At 47.1% G+C, this 15,987-nt stretch overlaps 1 protein-coding gene across 4 annotated transcripts in view; it reads left to right on the top strand.

Moving 5' to 3' along the window:
- Window positions 1-11,811, top strand: part of PPP2R5E (protein phosphatase 2 regulatory subunit B'epsilon) — an 890,208-nt gene extending 878,397 nt beyond the window's left edge. The window contains exons 14-15 of one of the 4 annotated variants that reach the window (XM_069638243.1): window positions 8,689-8,777; window positions 10,513-11,811. In XM_069638243.1, the coding sequence (XP_069494344.1) occupies window positions 8,689-8,776 (88 nt within the window). In that variant the 3' untranslated portion in view covers window position 8,777; window positions 10,513-11,811. Of the gene's footprint in view, window positions 1-8,688; window positions 8,781-10,512 lie in introns of those variants that run through there. The other 3 variants (XM_069638241.1, XM_069638244.1, XM_069638242.1) reach the window with 3 other exon arrangements.
- Window positions 11,812-15,987: the final 4,176 nt, after the last annotated feature.

Here is a 15,987-nt window from a genome sequence, read left to right on the forward strand (position 1 = left end):
GAACCTTTTTCACCAGACAAAAACCTTCTTCCCCTTTAAATTTAGAGGTGTGCGGGGGTGCGGCCCAGGGAGCATGCGCTGCCCTGACTCTGCCGCCACACCTCTGTCCCCTTTTCTGCGTCGACATGAATGGGCAGAGTTCACCAGCGCTCCTGGCCATGTAATTCCAAACGCGGATACTTGTTTTTAAAAAAAAAAGTTTTTATTATATTTCAACCAACAAACAATACAGACCAAATATACAATACAAAATACCTTAATAGAGTTTTGAATGTGTACAGTATGCAATTTGATCTCCAATCCTCAAACCCACCCCCCCTACGAGCCCATCAAGTCTGTTTACTCTGTGTTTGCGCTGCGCGGTGGGGTACATTCTTCATTGGAATCCGCCAAATCTGGCATCGTTCCAAACAATTCCGATATCAATGATTTCCAAGCCAACAGGGTTCCCACCTCTTCTCCCCCTCCCATCATACTGGACTCCTGCCATACCATAGTCTCTGCTTCCGCCCACTTTTGCAATTCCTTCCACCATATCTCCACCTGCGGTTTATGACAAGCCTTCCACCCCATGGCAATCCTCCTCTTAGCCAGCATGTATGCCAAGTCCTTCAGTTTGTTAACGTGCTTCAGTTTTTGCGATCTAGGGAACCCCCCCAATAGGCAGGCCCAGGCTGACTCTACCACCAGTGTAACTCCTTTATCCGCCAGTTTCGCCGCTATCTCGCTCCAGAAGCGCCCAACCACAGGGCAGGACCAAAACATGTGTGTCATGTCTGCCTGTTCTTCATTGCACTTGGGACATGCTGGTCTGCCTGCATTTTTAAACCTTGATATCCTCAGGGGCATCATGTACGCCCTATGCGTAATATATAATTGTATTTGTTTCAACCTAGCATTTCTCGACACCTTCTGATGATACCACAAAGCCCGCTCCCAAATCCCATCTTCCATCGGGGCCCCCACCTCAGTTTCCCAATCTAATCGAAGTTGTACTGGTTCTTTACCAATCTTAAGCATCAGCATATCATACAATCTTGAAATCTCGTGCCCCCCCTCTGTTATATCATATATAGTGTCCATGATACCATCCGGCTCTGCTTCGAGTATAGTTTCGGGCCAAGCCCTCTTAATTTCCCACACTAATCTATGATATGTAATATATTGACCTACGTGTAGACCTGTTTCCTCGCCCAACTGCTCCCAACTTATGATGGCTCCCTCCCGCCAGACATCTCCCACCGTTGTCAACCCCGCTGATTCCCAGTGGGTTCTAATCCTCTACGCAGATACTTCTTATTTGTCTTTTTTGTCTTATTATTCAGGTCCTCCGGCGTCACGCTCCTCCCCGGCACATGTCGACTTGCACAGGGTTCAACAGGTGTCCGTCCTGCAACATGCTCTTCCCAACTTCAGACCCCCACTACCTCTACCTACGTTGCCTTGGGCCAGACATTGGCTGGCAAGCTTGTTCAGCGTGCAACGCCCTTTCATCGAGATCGCTGAAGAACAGACTAGCCAGGTGGAGGGAGCTCTTTCAGAAGTCACCGCCAGAGGACCTGAAGAACTTTGTGAAACATCGAGCCATGCCCATGGTAGGGCCTCTATTTTCCATCGCACCCTGCAAGGGAGTCTCCTTCCCAAGCACTCGCCCGTACAGGAGGGACCGCTCAGGTCCTGGTACCAGCAAGTGCACCGAGGCTGCTTCAGCTACAGGCCGAGGGATTCTTGGATCCTCCCGGTGACGGTGTTGAGAGACCGGAAGGTTCTTGTACCAGATTTTCATCCGAGGGGCTCCTCCCTTCTATACCAGCATTATGTCTGAGGGGCTACGCCCTATTACTGCAATATGTCTGAGGGGGCGCCTAGACGCAGCTCTGCCGACCCCTCCCTCCCCCCCTCCCCCCCCCCCCCCCCCCTAGGTCGAGGCTTTCTTCACACCTACCGGGTCTAGGCCCGAGGAGCAGGGTTAGGCCTCACGATCCACACTCAAGAGTCTTGGAGGTGGCTGGACCCAGCGACCGAGCAACACGACGCAGGCAAGTGGCAGGCAGCTCGAAAATATGGCTGCTGTGCCAAACATGCGCACTGGTCCGACGCCATTCCAGGAGTTTGGTGAAGAACGAGTGTCAAGGTGGGACTGGCCTCGACCAGATACGTGGCCTACAGCCTATTCTTCATTTGCGCAGGGCAGGTTCCCTCTACATCCTTACGGGCAGGGTATGCAGCGGCTCTAGCAGCCCCCCATTACCCTCTCGGTACCCCCTACCACCTCTGCGGCCTGTGAAGAGGGGTTCTTCGAGAGGTTCCTCTGGCTTATGAAGTCAGCTCGGATAGGGGTAATCCTAGGGAACGCCATCAGGGACGTGCTCCCTATGATGCTACCGGCACCACAGGCTCCTCTGGCTCCCCAGCCGATTCCTCAGGCGGTTCCGTACCAGCCTCAGCCTAAGGCTCCGGTCTCCGTACCCCCAGCCTCTGGCTCCCGCTACTTCACCTACGCAGGATCCTCCTGACCCACAGGATACGGATGAGGAGGAGGATCCTGACACGCCATCCTCATCCAGGGCCTTCCACGAATGTCTTGCAGGGCTGGCGGAGTACCTAGTCCTACCTCAGCCCGAGGTTGAGCAGCCGGCAGAGGGGGTTCTGGCTGACGTCCTCACACAACGCCCCTCTGCCAAAACGGGAATTCCACTGCATACTGATGTAGTCTCCCTGGCCAAAAAGGGTTGGCTCAAGCCCCACTCTGTCCAGCCGATCAATCGACGCCTGGACACCAAGTACAGGCAGATGAAGGGGAATACTCTTGCTATCGGCCCATCCTCAGCCACACGCCTCAGTGATCGCTGCCGCATCACTATACCCCAAGCCTAAGTTGTCCTCAGCCGCCTCCTCGGTGACGCTGCTAGGCATGGAGTAGAAGATCTTGGAGGCGTACGGGAAGAAGCTGTATCCCAACGCGTCCTTGCATCTTCCTCAGGCCAATGCCGATGTCATGCTGGCTGCCACTAACCAAAGGTTATGGCAGGAAATTGCAGACTTCCTCCTGGAACTTCCTACGCAGAGCCAATCGCGTTTTAAGCGGGACTGACTGAGGCCAAGCTGGTGGCGCAGGACCTCAAGGAATCCACTGTGGCCCACATTGACACCTCTGGTTGTGCCATTTGTATCGCCACAGACATGAGGACAGCCTGGCTCCAGGCAACGAAATTCAACCCAGACGTCCAGGAAAGCATATTAGATCTGTCGTTCGGGGGAGAGGGGGGAGCTCTTCCACTCCTCCACGGGCAAAGAGCTGGACAAGAAGAGAAACAGCTCACAAACGGCCAAGTCTTTATCCATCTTGACAAAGACCACGCCAAGTTGTACACCCAGTCACAGCAACGCTCTGACAGGGGGCATACGTATGGAAGGTACCACGGCTTCCAGGAACAGAGACCTTCAACCTCTCCCCACCCCTGCAAAAATTGAAGATGGTTACGCCAGCTTTTATAGCCGAGACATTGTGCAAGGGAGACTGGATGTGCTACCTGGATCTGAAGGATGCGTACCTACACTCCCCGATTTGGCAGCCCCATCGTACTTTCCTTTGGTTCAGGATCATGGGCTACCATTTTCAATACAAGGGCCTTCCTTTTGGCCTCAACTCGGCCACCAGGGTCTTTACCAGGCTCATGAATACAGTGGCTGCCCTCCTCAGAGCGCAGGGCCTCCACATCTACCCATACCTCGACAACTGGCTCGTCAGGGCTAAATCTCCGGAAGCGGTTCACCACTCTTCCCATGCCCTTCTGAACACACTGCACGATCTGGGCTTCTCGCTCAATCTCACGACCTCATCAGGGACACGTGCTCCGAGAAGGTATTTCCGTCTGAGGACAAGATCTCGGCCATCAAGTAGGCCACCGCCCACTTCCTCAGCAGAGAGTTGACCTCGGCTTGGTGGTACCAGCATCTCCTGGGTTTCTTGGCGGCGAGCCTATTAGCCATCCCACACACGAGACTGAGGATGAGGAGGATTCAGCTGCACTTTGCGGCCTCATGGAACCAGGAGCAGGGCTCTCGATCCGAGAGGATCAACGTTCTTCCATCTCTCCACCCAGACCTAATATGGTGGTCCAGGGACTGCAACCAACGGACGGGCAAGCCCTTTCGGCCGCCCACCACGCAGGCCACCATCACCAGACTCCTCGCTCGAGGGCTGGGGAGCCACCCTGGGCGATCTCTCAGTCCACGGCACCTGGACTTGACGGGAGCAGGACTACCACATCAATTGGTTGGAGCTGAACGCCATCTGGCTAGTGCTCAGAGCATTCCTGCCACTTCTCAGGGGCAAGGTTGTCCTCCTCCAGACAGACCACTTAACCAGCATGTACTATGTCAACAAGCAGGGAGGCACCAGATGCCCATCCTCTGTGCAGACTGGCAATCCGCATGTGGGAGTGGGCTCTGGAAAATACATCTACATCACAGCAGTCCACCTCCCGAGTGAAGCCAACCTGGAGGCGTACAGGCTCAGCTGGTTGGGAGCGGACAATTATGAGTGGCAGCTAAACAACCTCGTCATTCAGGAGATCTTCAACAGGTGGGATCACCCCATGGTGGATATCTTTGCCACCTGGCACAACAAGAAGTGCCCTCAGTTAGCATCCTGGCAGGGACAGGGCCCTGGCTCCCTGGGCGATGCATTTCGGCTTCAGTGGAATGGCATGAAGGCTTACACCTTCCCGCCTAATCTGCTTGCAAGATCAAGGAGTCTCGCAGCTCAACATCATTCTAATAGCTCCATGGTGGCCGGCCAGGCCATTGTTTTCAGAGCTGCTCAGCCTCTCAGAGATGCCTCCGATTCACCTCCCGACGGGCCCAGCACATCTTCTGGCGCAGCAGGGGGGAAGGAGTCATCCACCCAACGCCACAGAAACTAGCTCTCACAGTGTGGTACCTGAGCAGGTAACGCGGCGGCACCTCAGCCTCTCACAGGTTAATCTGGATATCATACAGGGCCCAGTATAAAGCTAAATGGACCAGATTCTGCTACTGGGCAGACTCCAAGGAAATTGACCCTCTGGCATGTACTTTGGACGACGTGCTCACCTTCTCGGCTCACCTCGCCCACTCTGTTGTGCAGATGGACACCTGCCGTACATACCTGGCAGCCATCGGGGCTTACAGGAACTCGGAAGAGGGGATCTTCTCCTCCTCCAATCCTATCGTCAAGAAACATTTGACGGTGGTTGAAAGGCTCTACCCGCCTGTCAAGAGGCCGCACCCCGCGTGGGACCTCAACATAGTCCTGGGCGCCCTAGTGCACAAACCGTTTGAGCCAATGGTGTCCGCGGACATCGGGTACGACACCAGCAAGACAGCCTTGCTAGTCAGCCTTACCCCGGCTCGTAGAGTCAGCGAAATACAGGCGGTGGTCGCCTCGGAACCATATACTACCCTTCACAGGGACAAAGTAGTCCTGCGGACACACCCGGCATTTCTGCCCAAGGTGCCATCTGCTTTCCACTTGAACAAGGAAATAGTCCTTCCTACGTTCTTCTTTGCCGATCCAAAGTACGAAGCACAGAGTGCTGCGCTGCCTGGATGTCCGGCATGCCCTGAAATTTTACCTGGACAGGACCAAGGGCTTCCACAAATCGGACGCTCTGTTTGTCACTTTCGGAGGCTCAAGACCAGGCTATCAGGCCTCCATTTCCTGCTGGATGGTCTCTGCCATCAAGGAAGCGTGCGAGGACCAACACAAGTCGCTTCTAGCCAACTCACACGGCCACGCAGTCAGGGCCAAGGCGATGGCCATCGCATTCCAGTGCCATGTCTCTTGGCAAGTTATAAGTAGGGCGGCCAATTGGGCCACTCCCTCAGCGTTCTGCAAGAATTACTGTTTGGATGTCGGCTCTAGATCAGAGGTGGCTTTTGGACAGGCAGTTCTCAGAAACCTGGTTGCTTAAGGAGGGTCTCCTCTCCACCCTGGGGCTACATTCAGTTGTAATCGCCCATGCAGTATGGAGGAAAGGGGACGAGACGCAAGAGTAATTAGAAGTTACTCACTGTAGTGAGTAACCTACTTAGTCCCCTTTCCTCCATATGTCCCACCAACCTCCACCCTAATAATACTGGTGTCATTAGGCAATGTTAAATCTATTGTCAACGCGTCAATGGGGACTGAGGTGTGGCGGCGGAGTCAGGGCATCACATGCTCCCTGGACAGCACCCCCACGCACCTCTAAATTTAAAGGGGAAGAAGGTTTTTTCTGTTGAAAAAGGTTCCGTCTCCCGTCCCTTGGAAAGGATGCTGCATGCAGTATGGAGGAAAGGGGACTAAGAATATGTTAGTCACTATGGTGAGTAACTTATAATTTATCTGGCGCTCCTGGCACTGCTGCTTCTCGGGCGCTCTTGGCACTGCTGCTTCTCAGGCCCTCTTGGCACTGCTGCTTCTCGGGCCCTCTTGGCACTGCTGCTTCTCGGGCCCTCTTGGCACTGCTGCTTCTCGGGCCCTCTTGGCACTGCTGCTTCTCTGGCCCTCGCCGCACTGTTATTCTACCATCCCTGCACTACCACTACTCTCCTCTCTGCACCACTACTCCAACGCACCTACTACTCAGTCGCACTCCTTTCACTCGCTACTCTTTCACTAGTCTCTCACCAACCATTGCCTCGCCTTTTATGAAAATAGCCTCCACACTCCTGTTCACTGTCCTTCCTCCTTCTGGTCTACCACAGTCTTATCTGACCTTATCCTTTCCACAGCTTGATCTTCCTCCTCCTCCCATTGACCCCACCCACCCACTGGTTCTCAGCACCAATCTTGTCTGCTCTTCCCTGCCCGGGAGGTGTTCTAGGTATGCAAACACATAAAAGGGGGCTAAGACCCTCCTCTTTCTTTCTTGCTGGTCTTCCAAGCCTGGTCAATGGGGCGCCTGGTTGAATAACGCTCCAGTTCATGTCAGGGAACCTCATTGTGGCTAGATTATGGGTGCGTGCATGAGTGCTGCTTGTTCATGTCAATAAGCTGCTCAACCAGCCAAATTACAGGTAGTTACTTAAAGTCCATGTCGGGGTGCTGTGCTGTATACACTCTATCGCTGCATGCATTGGTGTCTGCTGATGGTGTGTAGTGTTCCTTGCTACCGTGTATGGTTGTCGCCGTGCTGTATAGCTGTCCTCTCCCAGATGTTAGTGGAGATATCTTGACAGGAGATTTATTGCTGGGGGCTCTGGTGGGCTGCCTGGTGGCAGAGCTATAGGGGTTATCGGGTGTGGTAGGGCCCAAGCACGTATCTGCACTTGGAGGGGGGGGGGGCAGGACCTGTGTCCCTCCCAGATGCAACCACCCCTCTCTGGGGTAGGAATGCCTCTGGCTTTCATCCTGGTAAGTCTCACACTCCAACCTACGAAGGGTTACCATCCCCTCTTGACAATTTCTGTCTGGCTTTGTCACTTTAGACACAGGAATGGGTAGAGGTTGTCGGTTTCACAGTGGTTCAGTAACCTTCAGACACAGGGCAGCATGTAAATTTCACAGTGGTTCAGTAAGATGCAGGCATTTGGGAGGAGGGTGGGTGTGTGGTACATCTCAGTGGTTCAGTAACCTGCAGGAATTGGGGAGGAGGGGGATGTGTGGTAAATCTTAGTGGTTAAGTAAGCTGTGGCCATTCGGGAGGGGGGGGATGTGTGGTAAATCTTAGTGGTCCAGTAAGCTGCAGGCATTGGGGAGGAGAGGGGGATGTGTGGTAAATTTCACAGTGGTTCAGTAAGCTGTGGGCATTGGGGAGGAGGGTGGATGTTTGGTACATCTCAGTGGTTCAGTAACCTGCAGGAATTGGGGAGGAGGGGGATGTGTGGTAAATCTTAGTGGTTAAGTAAGCTGTGGCCATTCGGGAGGGGGGGGATGTGTGGTAAATCTTAGTGGTCCAGTAAGCTGCAGGCATTGGGGAGGAGAGGGGGATGTGTGGTAAATCTTAGTGGTTCAGTAAGCTGCAGGCATTGGGGAGGAGGGGTGTGTGTGTGGTATATCTTAGTGGTTCAGTTAGCTGCAGGCATTGGGGAGGAGGGGCGGGGTGGTACACCGCAGTGGTTCAGTAAGCTGCATGCATTGGGGAGGAGGGGGGATGTGTGGTACATCGCACAGAGGTTCAGTAAGCTGTGGGCACTTAAAGCAAAGGGTACATGGTTGTGTGTGAAATTTCCCAGTGGCTCATTAAAGCAGCAGGTTCTCTGGGGCGGTGAGAAGTTTCCCAGTTTTTGAGTAAGCTGCAGGCACTGAGGTGGGAAGTGGTGGCCATTTGTGAAGTTTCCCAGTGTTTCTGTAAGCTGCATGCAGACAATGCGGGTGCTGTGTGAAATTGCTCTGTGAACTGAGGGGTGGTGGGACCTGAAGTTTTCCAGTGTTTCAGTAAGCTCTTGGCACAGGATGGCTGAGAGGTTCCACTGGTTCATTAAACTGCAAACAAGCAGGCAATGGGGGCACTGTGTGAAGTTTCTAAGTAGTCCAATAAGCTGCAGCCAGCGGGGGGAGGGGAACTGGTTTCTCCTAGGGGTACGAGAAGCTGGGGTTTTCAGGTGGTGGCGGTATGTTGGATGACATTTTAGAGTCTGATTGTCTGCCACTGTGGAATGTCAGTCTTTGTACACTCAGTCCTGCCTGGATTCCTTATTGTTCTCTTACTGTTTTTGCAGGTTTATGAGGGGGTGGATCCCATCCTCCGACATGGCATCCAGTGACCCTCTGCTTATTACTCCTCCAAACACAAATAAAGAACAATGAGGTACCCAGACACAACTTCTCTTTTCTTAGTCTGTGGTGCGCCGTTGACACTGTTTAGTTCTTTCTGTAGTCAGACGTTCACCACGAAGTGTTGGTTCTGCTCTCAGGCTCTTCGCATTGATTAGGAGTGTTGAACATTCTTTGCAAGGAAATGTTTTGAGGCAGATGTCATTTTTGGTTCTTTGTAAAAGACTGTATGCTACTTCCTAACCAGATCATCCTTATTGTTTGTGTTGCCACGAATGACTGTTATTTATCGGATGAAAGGAAAACCTCATCCTTTAGTGTTTCCAGCTGTGGTGTTGAAGCTTCGATTGCACGACTTTTAGCCCAACTTTGTGCAATGTGTATGTGCTGAATTTATAATGTGCAAACCTAGTTGTGACTCCACAGAGCACTCTACAATAGTGCAAGAATATGGGCACCTTTAGAAAGATGACACATAGTAAGGCACACCTGGAAGGACATGGACAAGGGGGACCAAGGCAGAGTCGAGGTTAGTCGGCAAATTGAAGCTAGGTCCCAGCTGCACCCCTGAGTTCCTGGATCTGTATCTGTGATTCTCTTGGCATCTTGCCATGCAGACGTGATGATGCAGCACAGCAAATCTAAAAATAAAATTTGATTTTTATCCAAAAAATGCAAATCACTGTTTAGGTTCAAAGGAACAACATACTGGAGTTTGTTTGGACAGGTTTATGTAAAGCCTTTCTGATTAATCTCTTTTTTTTGTCATACATTATTTTTCCTTTGCTATGATCGCATGACGTCTTTTGTGTACCACTTTTTGTTTTCAATTAAAAGTTACTTATTTGTATTCTTTGATCTTGTATCACTTCTGCATTATCTGAACAAAAAGTAATATTCATTTGTTATACACTAGGGAGTTATTTTCTTCGTTTTCAAGTCTCGATCCCTCAACATCGGCAGCTCATTAATGAATCCCTGACTCTGAAAGTTTCCTGTGAGGGGTGCATCATTCTGCAGCATAGTATACTTTCACAGCGATGCTCGATGGGTGGGGACTTTCTAGAGATGCATAACCAATATGCATCCATCATATCCTAAAGTACGCAGCCCTTCAACATGTTGTACCTACAGCGCACCAGACATTCTTTCCAAGGTGCATTTGCGACAAACTTGCCTGCTTTCTAAAATCTTCTATGTTACTAAAAGCATCCGTGTTTTACTTGACAGACTTTCGTAGAAACTGTTGATTTGATTTCAATCGCTAATTCTTGGTATCTGGTGCACCACATGCACATTTGAATCACTTTGAGTCACCATTAGTCCTTTGTTTTTCAAACCTTTAAGGGCCACCATGTTTAAGGAAAGTCCTTCCGTCTTTGATGGCAAGTGTAAGAGCTTTTCTGATACTAGACTGCCTGACTGCTTATTTGGGATGATTGTACATGAAATTCAGGAACACCAGTCATTAATCACAATCTGCTAGGAGCCACAGCACCATATTTTAGGATTACCCCTGAAATGCAGCTTGTTTGTATTGGTGTGCGATCTTAATTTGTACTCTGGCTCCTCTAAAATGTCATAACTGCTTGCTTTGGTTCTGTTTATGGGAAATCAGATTTGAAACCAAACCAATCTTACATTCGTAGCATCAGACAGTCTGACTGGCTTGAGTTGGTCAAGAGCAAGTTAAATGTACAGAGAATAAATGTTTCAAGTAGCTGCAAGAGCACATTCTGCATGCTAATCCTTTCAATTTTGCTTGGCAGTGAAAAGAAAAAAGAGAAGGAGCGTGAAGACCTGTGGAAAAAATTGGAGGATCTGGAGTTGAAGAGAGGTCTTAGAAGTGATGGGATAATTCCAACTTAACGAAGAACGTGGCAGCGTAACTAACCTGTGGAGTCACACATTTATGTAGTAGAAGATGGAGCAACAGTTATCTGTATTGTGCAACTTTACAGTAGATTTCACATTTGTGTCATTATTACAACACCACTGTATATATCTGTCTCTAAGTAAAGGAAATGGAATATGGACTTTTATCCAAAGTTTGGACAGTAGATGGACTTCTCAGAACTTAACACACATAATCATTGTTTAAGCCATCCTTGAGCCCAATCTTCATGATGCATTCATGGACGTGTTGTTGCCATGGATCCAGTGTCAGGAGCTCTTTATTTATCATTGGCAGAGAAACAATTTTCAAATGTGAACAATCGTATTGCATTTTGCTTGTCTGCTGAACTGTTTGAACCCTATTTATAGTACAATGGAAAGACTGTAATTTCCTTCCGAGTTTGTCTAACATCCTCCTTCTCTGGATAACTTATGAAAATGTCACATTTTTTACTTCTTGCACATCTTCACGATTCAAACGTCCTCGCAGAACAGGGCCTGAAATGTCTTCCCCACCGCGGTGAGCCTGTGGCGGGTGCTGTCCAAGGGACTGGTGCTTATTCATTTTTAAATATTGGCAAATGAAACAAATGATAAAGCTTGAAGGGTAAGAACCGACGGCTGGGTTATGAAAGCAGGAAATTCTGAATTTCAGCAACTAGCCAGTATTCATTTCATGTGTTCCATTGTTAGATGAACAAGAGCTGTTTTATTCATTGCAATATTTTATCCATAGCAATCTATGTGTTTTATTGGACCATTGTGAAATAATGGAGACAAAAGCTAAACAGTACAAGCAGGTCTCCTGCAAACACAAACCTGCTTGGGAGAAGAGGTGAGCAAACAGTTTGGACTGTTTGGAGTTGTTGCCTTATTTTCTAATATATATTTATGAAGTATTCCAGCAAAAGAGGATGTATCCGCGTCTAAAAACCATACTCCAGTGTTTTTTTCTGGTTGTTTTGAGTTCTTTTGCACATCGCTGCGTCAGTCCAACGTTTGGGGCTGTAGAGGATTCTGGGTAACACTTCTGCATCTTGAACTGGACGCTCATTCTTAACTACTGTATTTGTTACCGAAAGTGGTTCTACGAGTGCTACTGAAAGACATTCTGGAAAATTCCTATTGTGCTGAGTATTAATAATAAAGTTTAAAGATGCTTTTATATCAAAGGCGCATTGTGACCAAATTGTTTAAACAAAACCTTGAGGGCTGCATTGTAAGCGACCAGTATTGACTTTCCTTTGTTTTTTTTCTTGAGTGGAATTACAATTGCATTGTAGGTACAATGGTTCTAGAACTGTGTACAATATATATTTTGCTATTACGGTTGTATTATTTTTTTCTGTATCCCTACATATGTATTTTAGTTTTTCTTTTCCCAGAATACTTTTTCGATCTCACTAATCTAAAAAACGTCTCCCGTTTGTTAATGTGTTGATTCACTTGATAACGTAAACCTATATGTAAGCAAGGCTGTTCGTATTTTTAGAAATATTGTATAAATCAGAATACATATAGCCTGTATATTTTTTCTACAAATATTCAAGCGTACAGTAAACAAAAGTGAAAAATGAAGGCATTGTGCCTGCCACCTCTTGTTGTCCCCGCCACCCCCTTCCGACTGATCAAACTTTAATTTTCTATTTTCAAAGTGCACGTTTTATTGTTTATTGATATTGCAAACCCTGTAGCTTTGTAAATGTAGTTGTGCAGAAAAGGGCAGAACACAGTCTTCTCCATCACAAAATACAAAGAAGCTTTGTAACAGGAGCAATGCAAAATGAAGTATGGACTGGCACACAGATATCTGGCACTGGCTTTTTATGGATATGTATTTAATCTGGGGTTATTGGATGAGCCAACTGTATGCGAAGCACTTCAATATCTGACACTCTTCTCCTTTTTGTATGGTCGAACGTTGGACATTCCATGCATATTCATGCTGCAGGCAGCATTTGAGTGTCTTGCGATTGGCGTTGGGGGGCAGGCGAGAGTTATCCAGTTCACAGCAGTTGACTCTGAGGAGAAGCAATATTAATTTAGATGTGGGGTCCACCCAGGGTCCATTTAAGGTGTTCAGCCAGAAATTGCAGAGTGCCTGTTGTGCTGTCACATGAATTCAGCACGCGTGTACTGCGCACTGTAACAGACCTCAAGCGTGATCAGCACTTCTTGCTAAATGTTTTAATCTGCCTCATTATTTCTAGAACCTCAACATGTTTTGTTTAGCAGTCTTAACTATTTGGTGGGAATGTGTGTCTTCTGTACTCTTGAGACGAGAATGGAAGTAACCCTCTTGTGATAGGACACATTTTACAAGTGACAAATGTTCCATTGTAAACTTCAAATCTATTGTGGAGGTCTCCAGCACAGATTTAAAAAATATACTTTTTCTTGTTTTATGGCGTTCTTTGAAAGGCATTTTAAAAAAAATCTGTCTCCTACTTTAGGATTTTTGAAAAAATTATTTCCACTTTGCATGCATGTTTTAGAAGATTGGTCTGGTTTGGGAACATTTTTTGTTATTTTTTTTTGTTACAGAAAATATTTCAAGGAGCAGATTACAAAATGAGTTGACGCTGCACCTGTACACCTGCAGTGTTTTACTCTGAAGGTCTGTTTGATCTTTAATTTGCTTTTCGCTACACGGACAAGAGTATATATATTTATTTTCTTTTAAGATTGGCTTGCGAAGCCATGAAGTACAGAACAGAAAGATGTCGGCTGTAAAGGTACACAGACTGGAGCCTCCACATCTGTACAAGAGCTTTCAAAAGATCCTCTTTATTTGGCGGGATCAAGTTATCAAATCAGATTAAATGCGAATTACGGCTTCAGTAGAATGTACTTTATCACCACTATTTCAGATCTAATTTATTTCTTGTGTAATCTAGACAAAACCGTTGTAAATAAGCAGAACCTTTGAAGTAACTTTGCTTTGTTTAAAAAACATCAACACTTCAGTATGAAGGCCTTTATGAACACTTGCTGTAAATAAAATATAATCAAAAACCATGTGTCTCTAGAAATTAAAAAACCTGATTTACAAATACCATTATTAATGCACTAAGTAAGATTTTTATTTTAGTTATGTTTATGCATTTGTTTAACTTTTGCATTGTTTTTAAAATCTCTTGGTTCCAAGCAGGGAAGTGTAGACAATGTTTTCTTCGCCATTGTTTATTCTTTGTTAAATTGACATGTTGTAAATATTCCCCCATGTCAAGCTTGGAATCCTCTAGGGGGAGGGGTGGTTTTAAAAGAGCATTTTTTAAATGTATAAATTAATGTAACTTTCCAAATGTATCTCAATAAAAATGTTCTTTACTGCAAATCTTTCAGTGGTCCATTTTACATGTTGCTTCGAATATAGGCCTTTGGCTTCTGTTCGACTAAGTGCGGCTCAAGCAATTTGGACCCCCCAGTGGACTTGACAGCTATTGAGAACAAATGTCAGCAAAATTAAAGTGTTCCCTGTTAATTATCAGAAATCTGGAAAGTGTCCGGGTGATTTTCAGGACGCCTGCCGCTGGCTGTCCAAAATATTCTAGTTAATTCTCTTTTCATTTGTGCAAAAGAAAAGATAAAGAGCATGCCAGGAGTGTTCTGTTCAATTTCTAAATGAGATTCTTTTAACTGACTTTAATAGAAACCAACAAATATATCTGGCAAAATGATTTCAGGGTTTAGAGCAGTGTCTTTTGGTGCTATCTAATGTTTCTGTTCCATGGCCAATGACTATATCCCTTACCAACTCTGATGTCCCGGGTGTTATCACATGTAGTATCTGCCTTCTCCAGTCCCCTCGGGGATGTTGTCCACATTTCCCATCCTCTTCATCTGAGCTTCCAGGGGTCTTTACCAATCCTAGAGCTTCCACATAGGGCTGTACTTGAGTGGAGTTTTCCCTCTAGTCGCTGACTGATGTTAATTTCTGGCAAAGAGTGTGTCGAATCAGCGACTATTCTACTCTTTACAGTGTATATTTTGGTCTGCACCCATGTCAAGCTAGCAATCCCCTGTCTTTCTCATGTCAGTTGTTTGTCTGGCATGTGATTGCAATGATTCAACTACTATAACACATGTTTCTCCCTGTCCCCTTTGTTGATGACTGACCACTGCCTGGTTGCATGTCTCCTGCTAGATCCTCTCTTTGCCAGTAATAGGGCACGCATTGGTCCAGTTGGTGAAAGAGGCAGGACTGGGTAAAAAACACTTAAACAAGGATGTCTTAACAAATTGCAAACATTGATTTTGACGCTCTTGGCATTAAGTGCCCTCAAAAATATTTAATGAGGGCTCAAACAGTTCTGATGGATATACTGTTGCACCTCCCAACTGCTACGATCCCCCACCTCCAGGACTCCCTTAAGCCTTGGGGTCTGTGCCTGACATTTTCGTTTCCTATGGACCATCATCTTAGGACGACATTGTGCGGTATGAGTGCTACTGTTGCAGCGATTGGTGAAATGGATGCGGATGATCGTACCTCATCTCCTCGTCCCTTAATGCAATTAATTGATAAAGTTGTGCAGTACATCTGAGCAACCAGACTTCTCCAATGATGACCTAACAATTCTCAGAGAAAAGCAGGATGATTTTCTTGCCCTTTTTCTTACTCCTGCATAGCTTTGCTTATCCACAATCTGCTTCCATTGTAAGTGTGTGAAGAGAACTCTCCTTTCTTTCTGTTTCAATGCCAAAGAACCGTCTTGATTAAATGTGAAAAATATAATGTTTGGGGATAAAATTGTTAGTTCGGCATCTTTTACAATTGAAGCTACGAACATGTTGACAGTAGTTTTCAGAGCATGCATTTCCCCGCTTGCATCTGGACTTAAGGCCTTGAGTTTAAGCTTTTGTTTTAAGGGGGTGCTGTGCATCTGATCACGTCATGACTAACCTGGAACTGGCTGTTCTTCAATTCAGACAGGTTACCAATGGAGTTGTTTTCTAGACTGGATGGATTATCATGTGTATCCATAGCTGGACAATCTGTTGGTGTAAACGGGTCATCCAACAAGTGCAAAGCTGGAGTCTACGCTGCTGTCCACGGTTTTCTCGTCAATACAGGACATTTTCACATAACCAACTGTAGAGAAGGAGTTCCAGGGGATTCATGCTAGATACAGACTCAAAAGATGCCACACCCTCAAGGTGAAGAAAATGGTAAAAGCAGCATTATCGGTGCAGAGCAACCAAAGTTCACTATGAGGGGAATACAAGAGAAAGTTGGGTCTTAGGCCATTGTGTAGAGCCCGAACAATGCACGTTTCAAATGAGAACATTACACCAACAGAAGCAGTGGAAAGTAAATGTGTGAAGTTAGGACAATCGTCTTGTAG

The sequence above is a fragment of the Ambystoma mexicanum genome, chromosome 14 (assembly GCF_040938575.1).
Source record: "Ambystoma mexicanum isolate Mex_15411 chromosome 14, UKY_AmexF1_1, whole genome shotgun sequence".
Classification (NCBI taxonomy): domain Eukaryota; kingdom Metazoa; phylum Chordata; class Amphibia; order Caudata; family Ambystomatidae; genus Ambystoma; species Ambystoma mexicanum.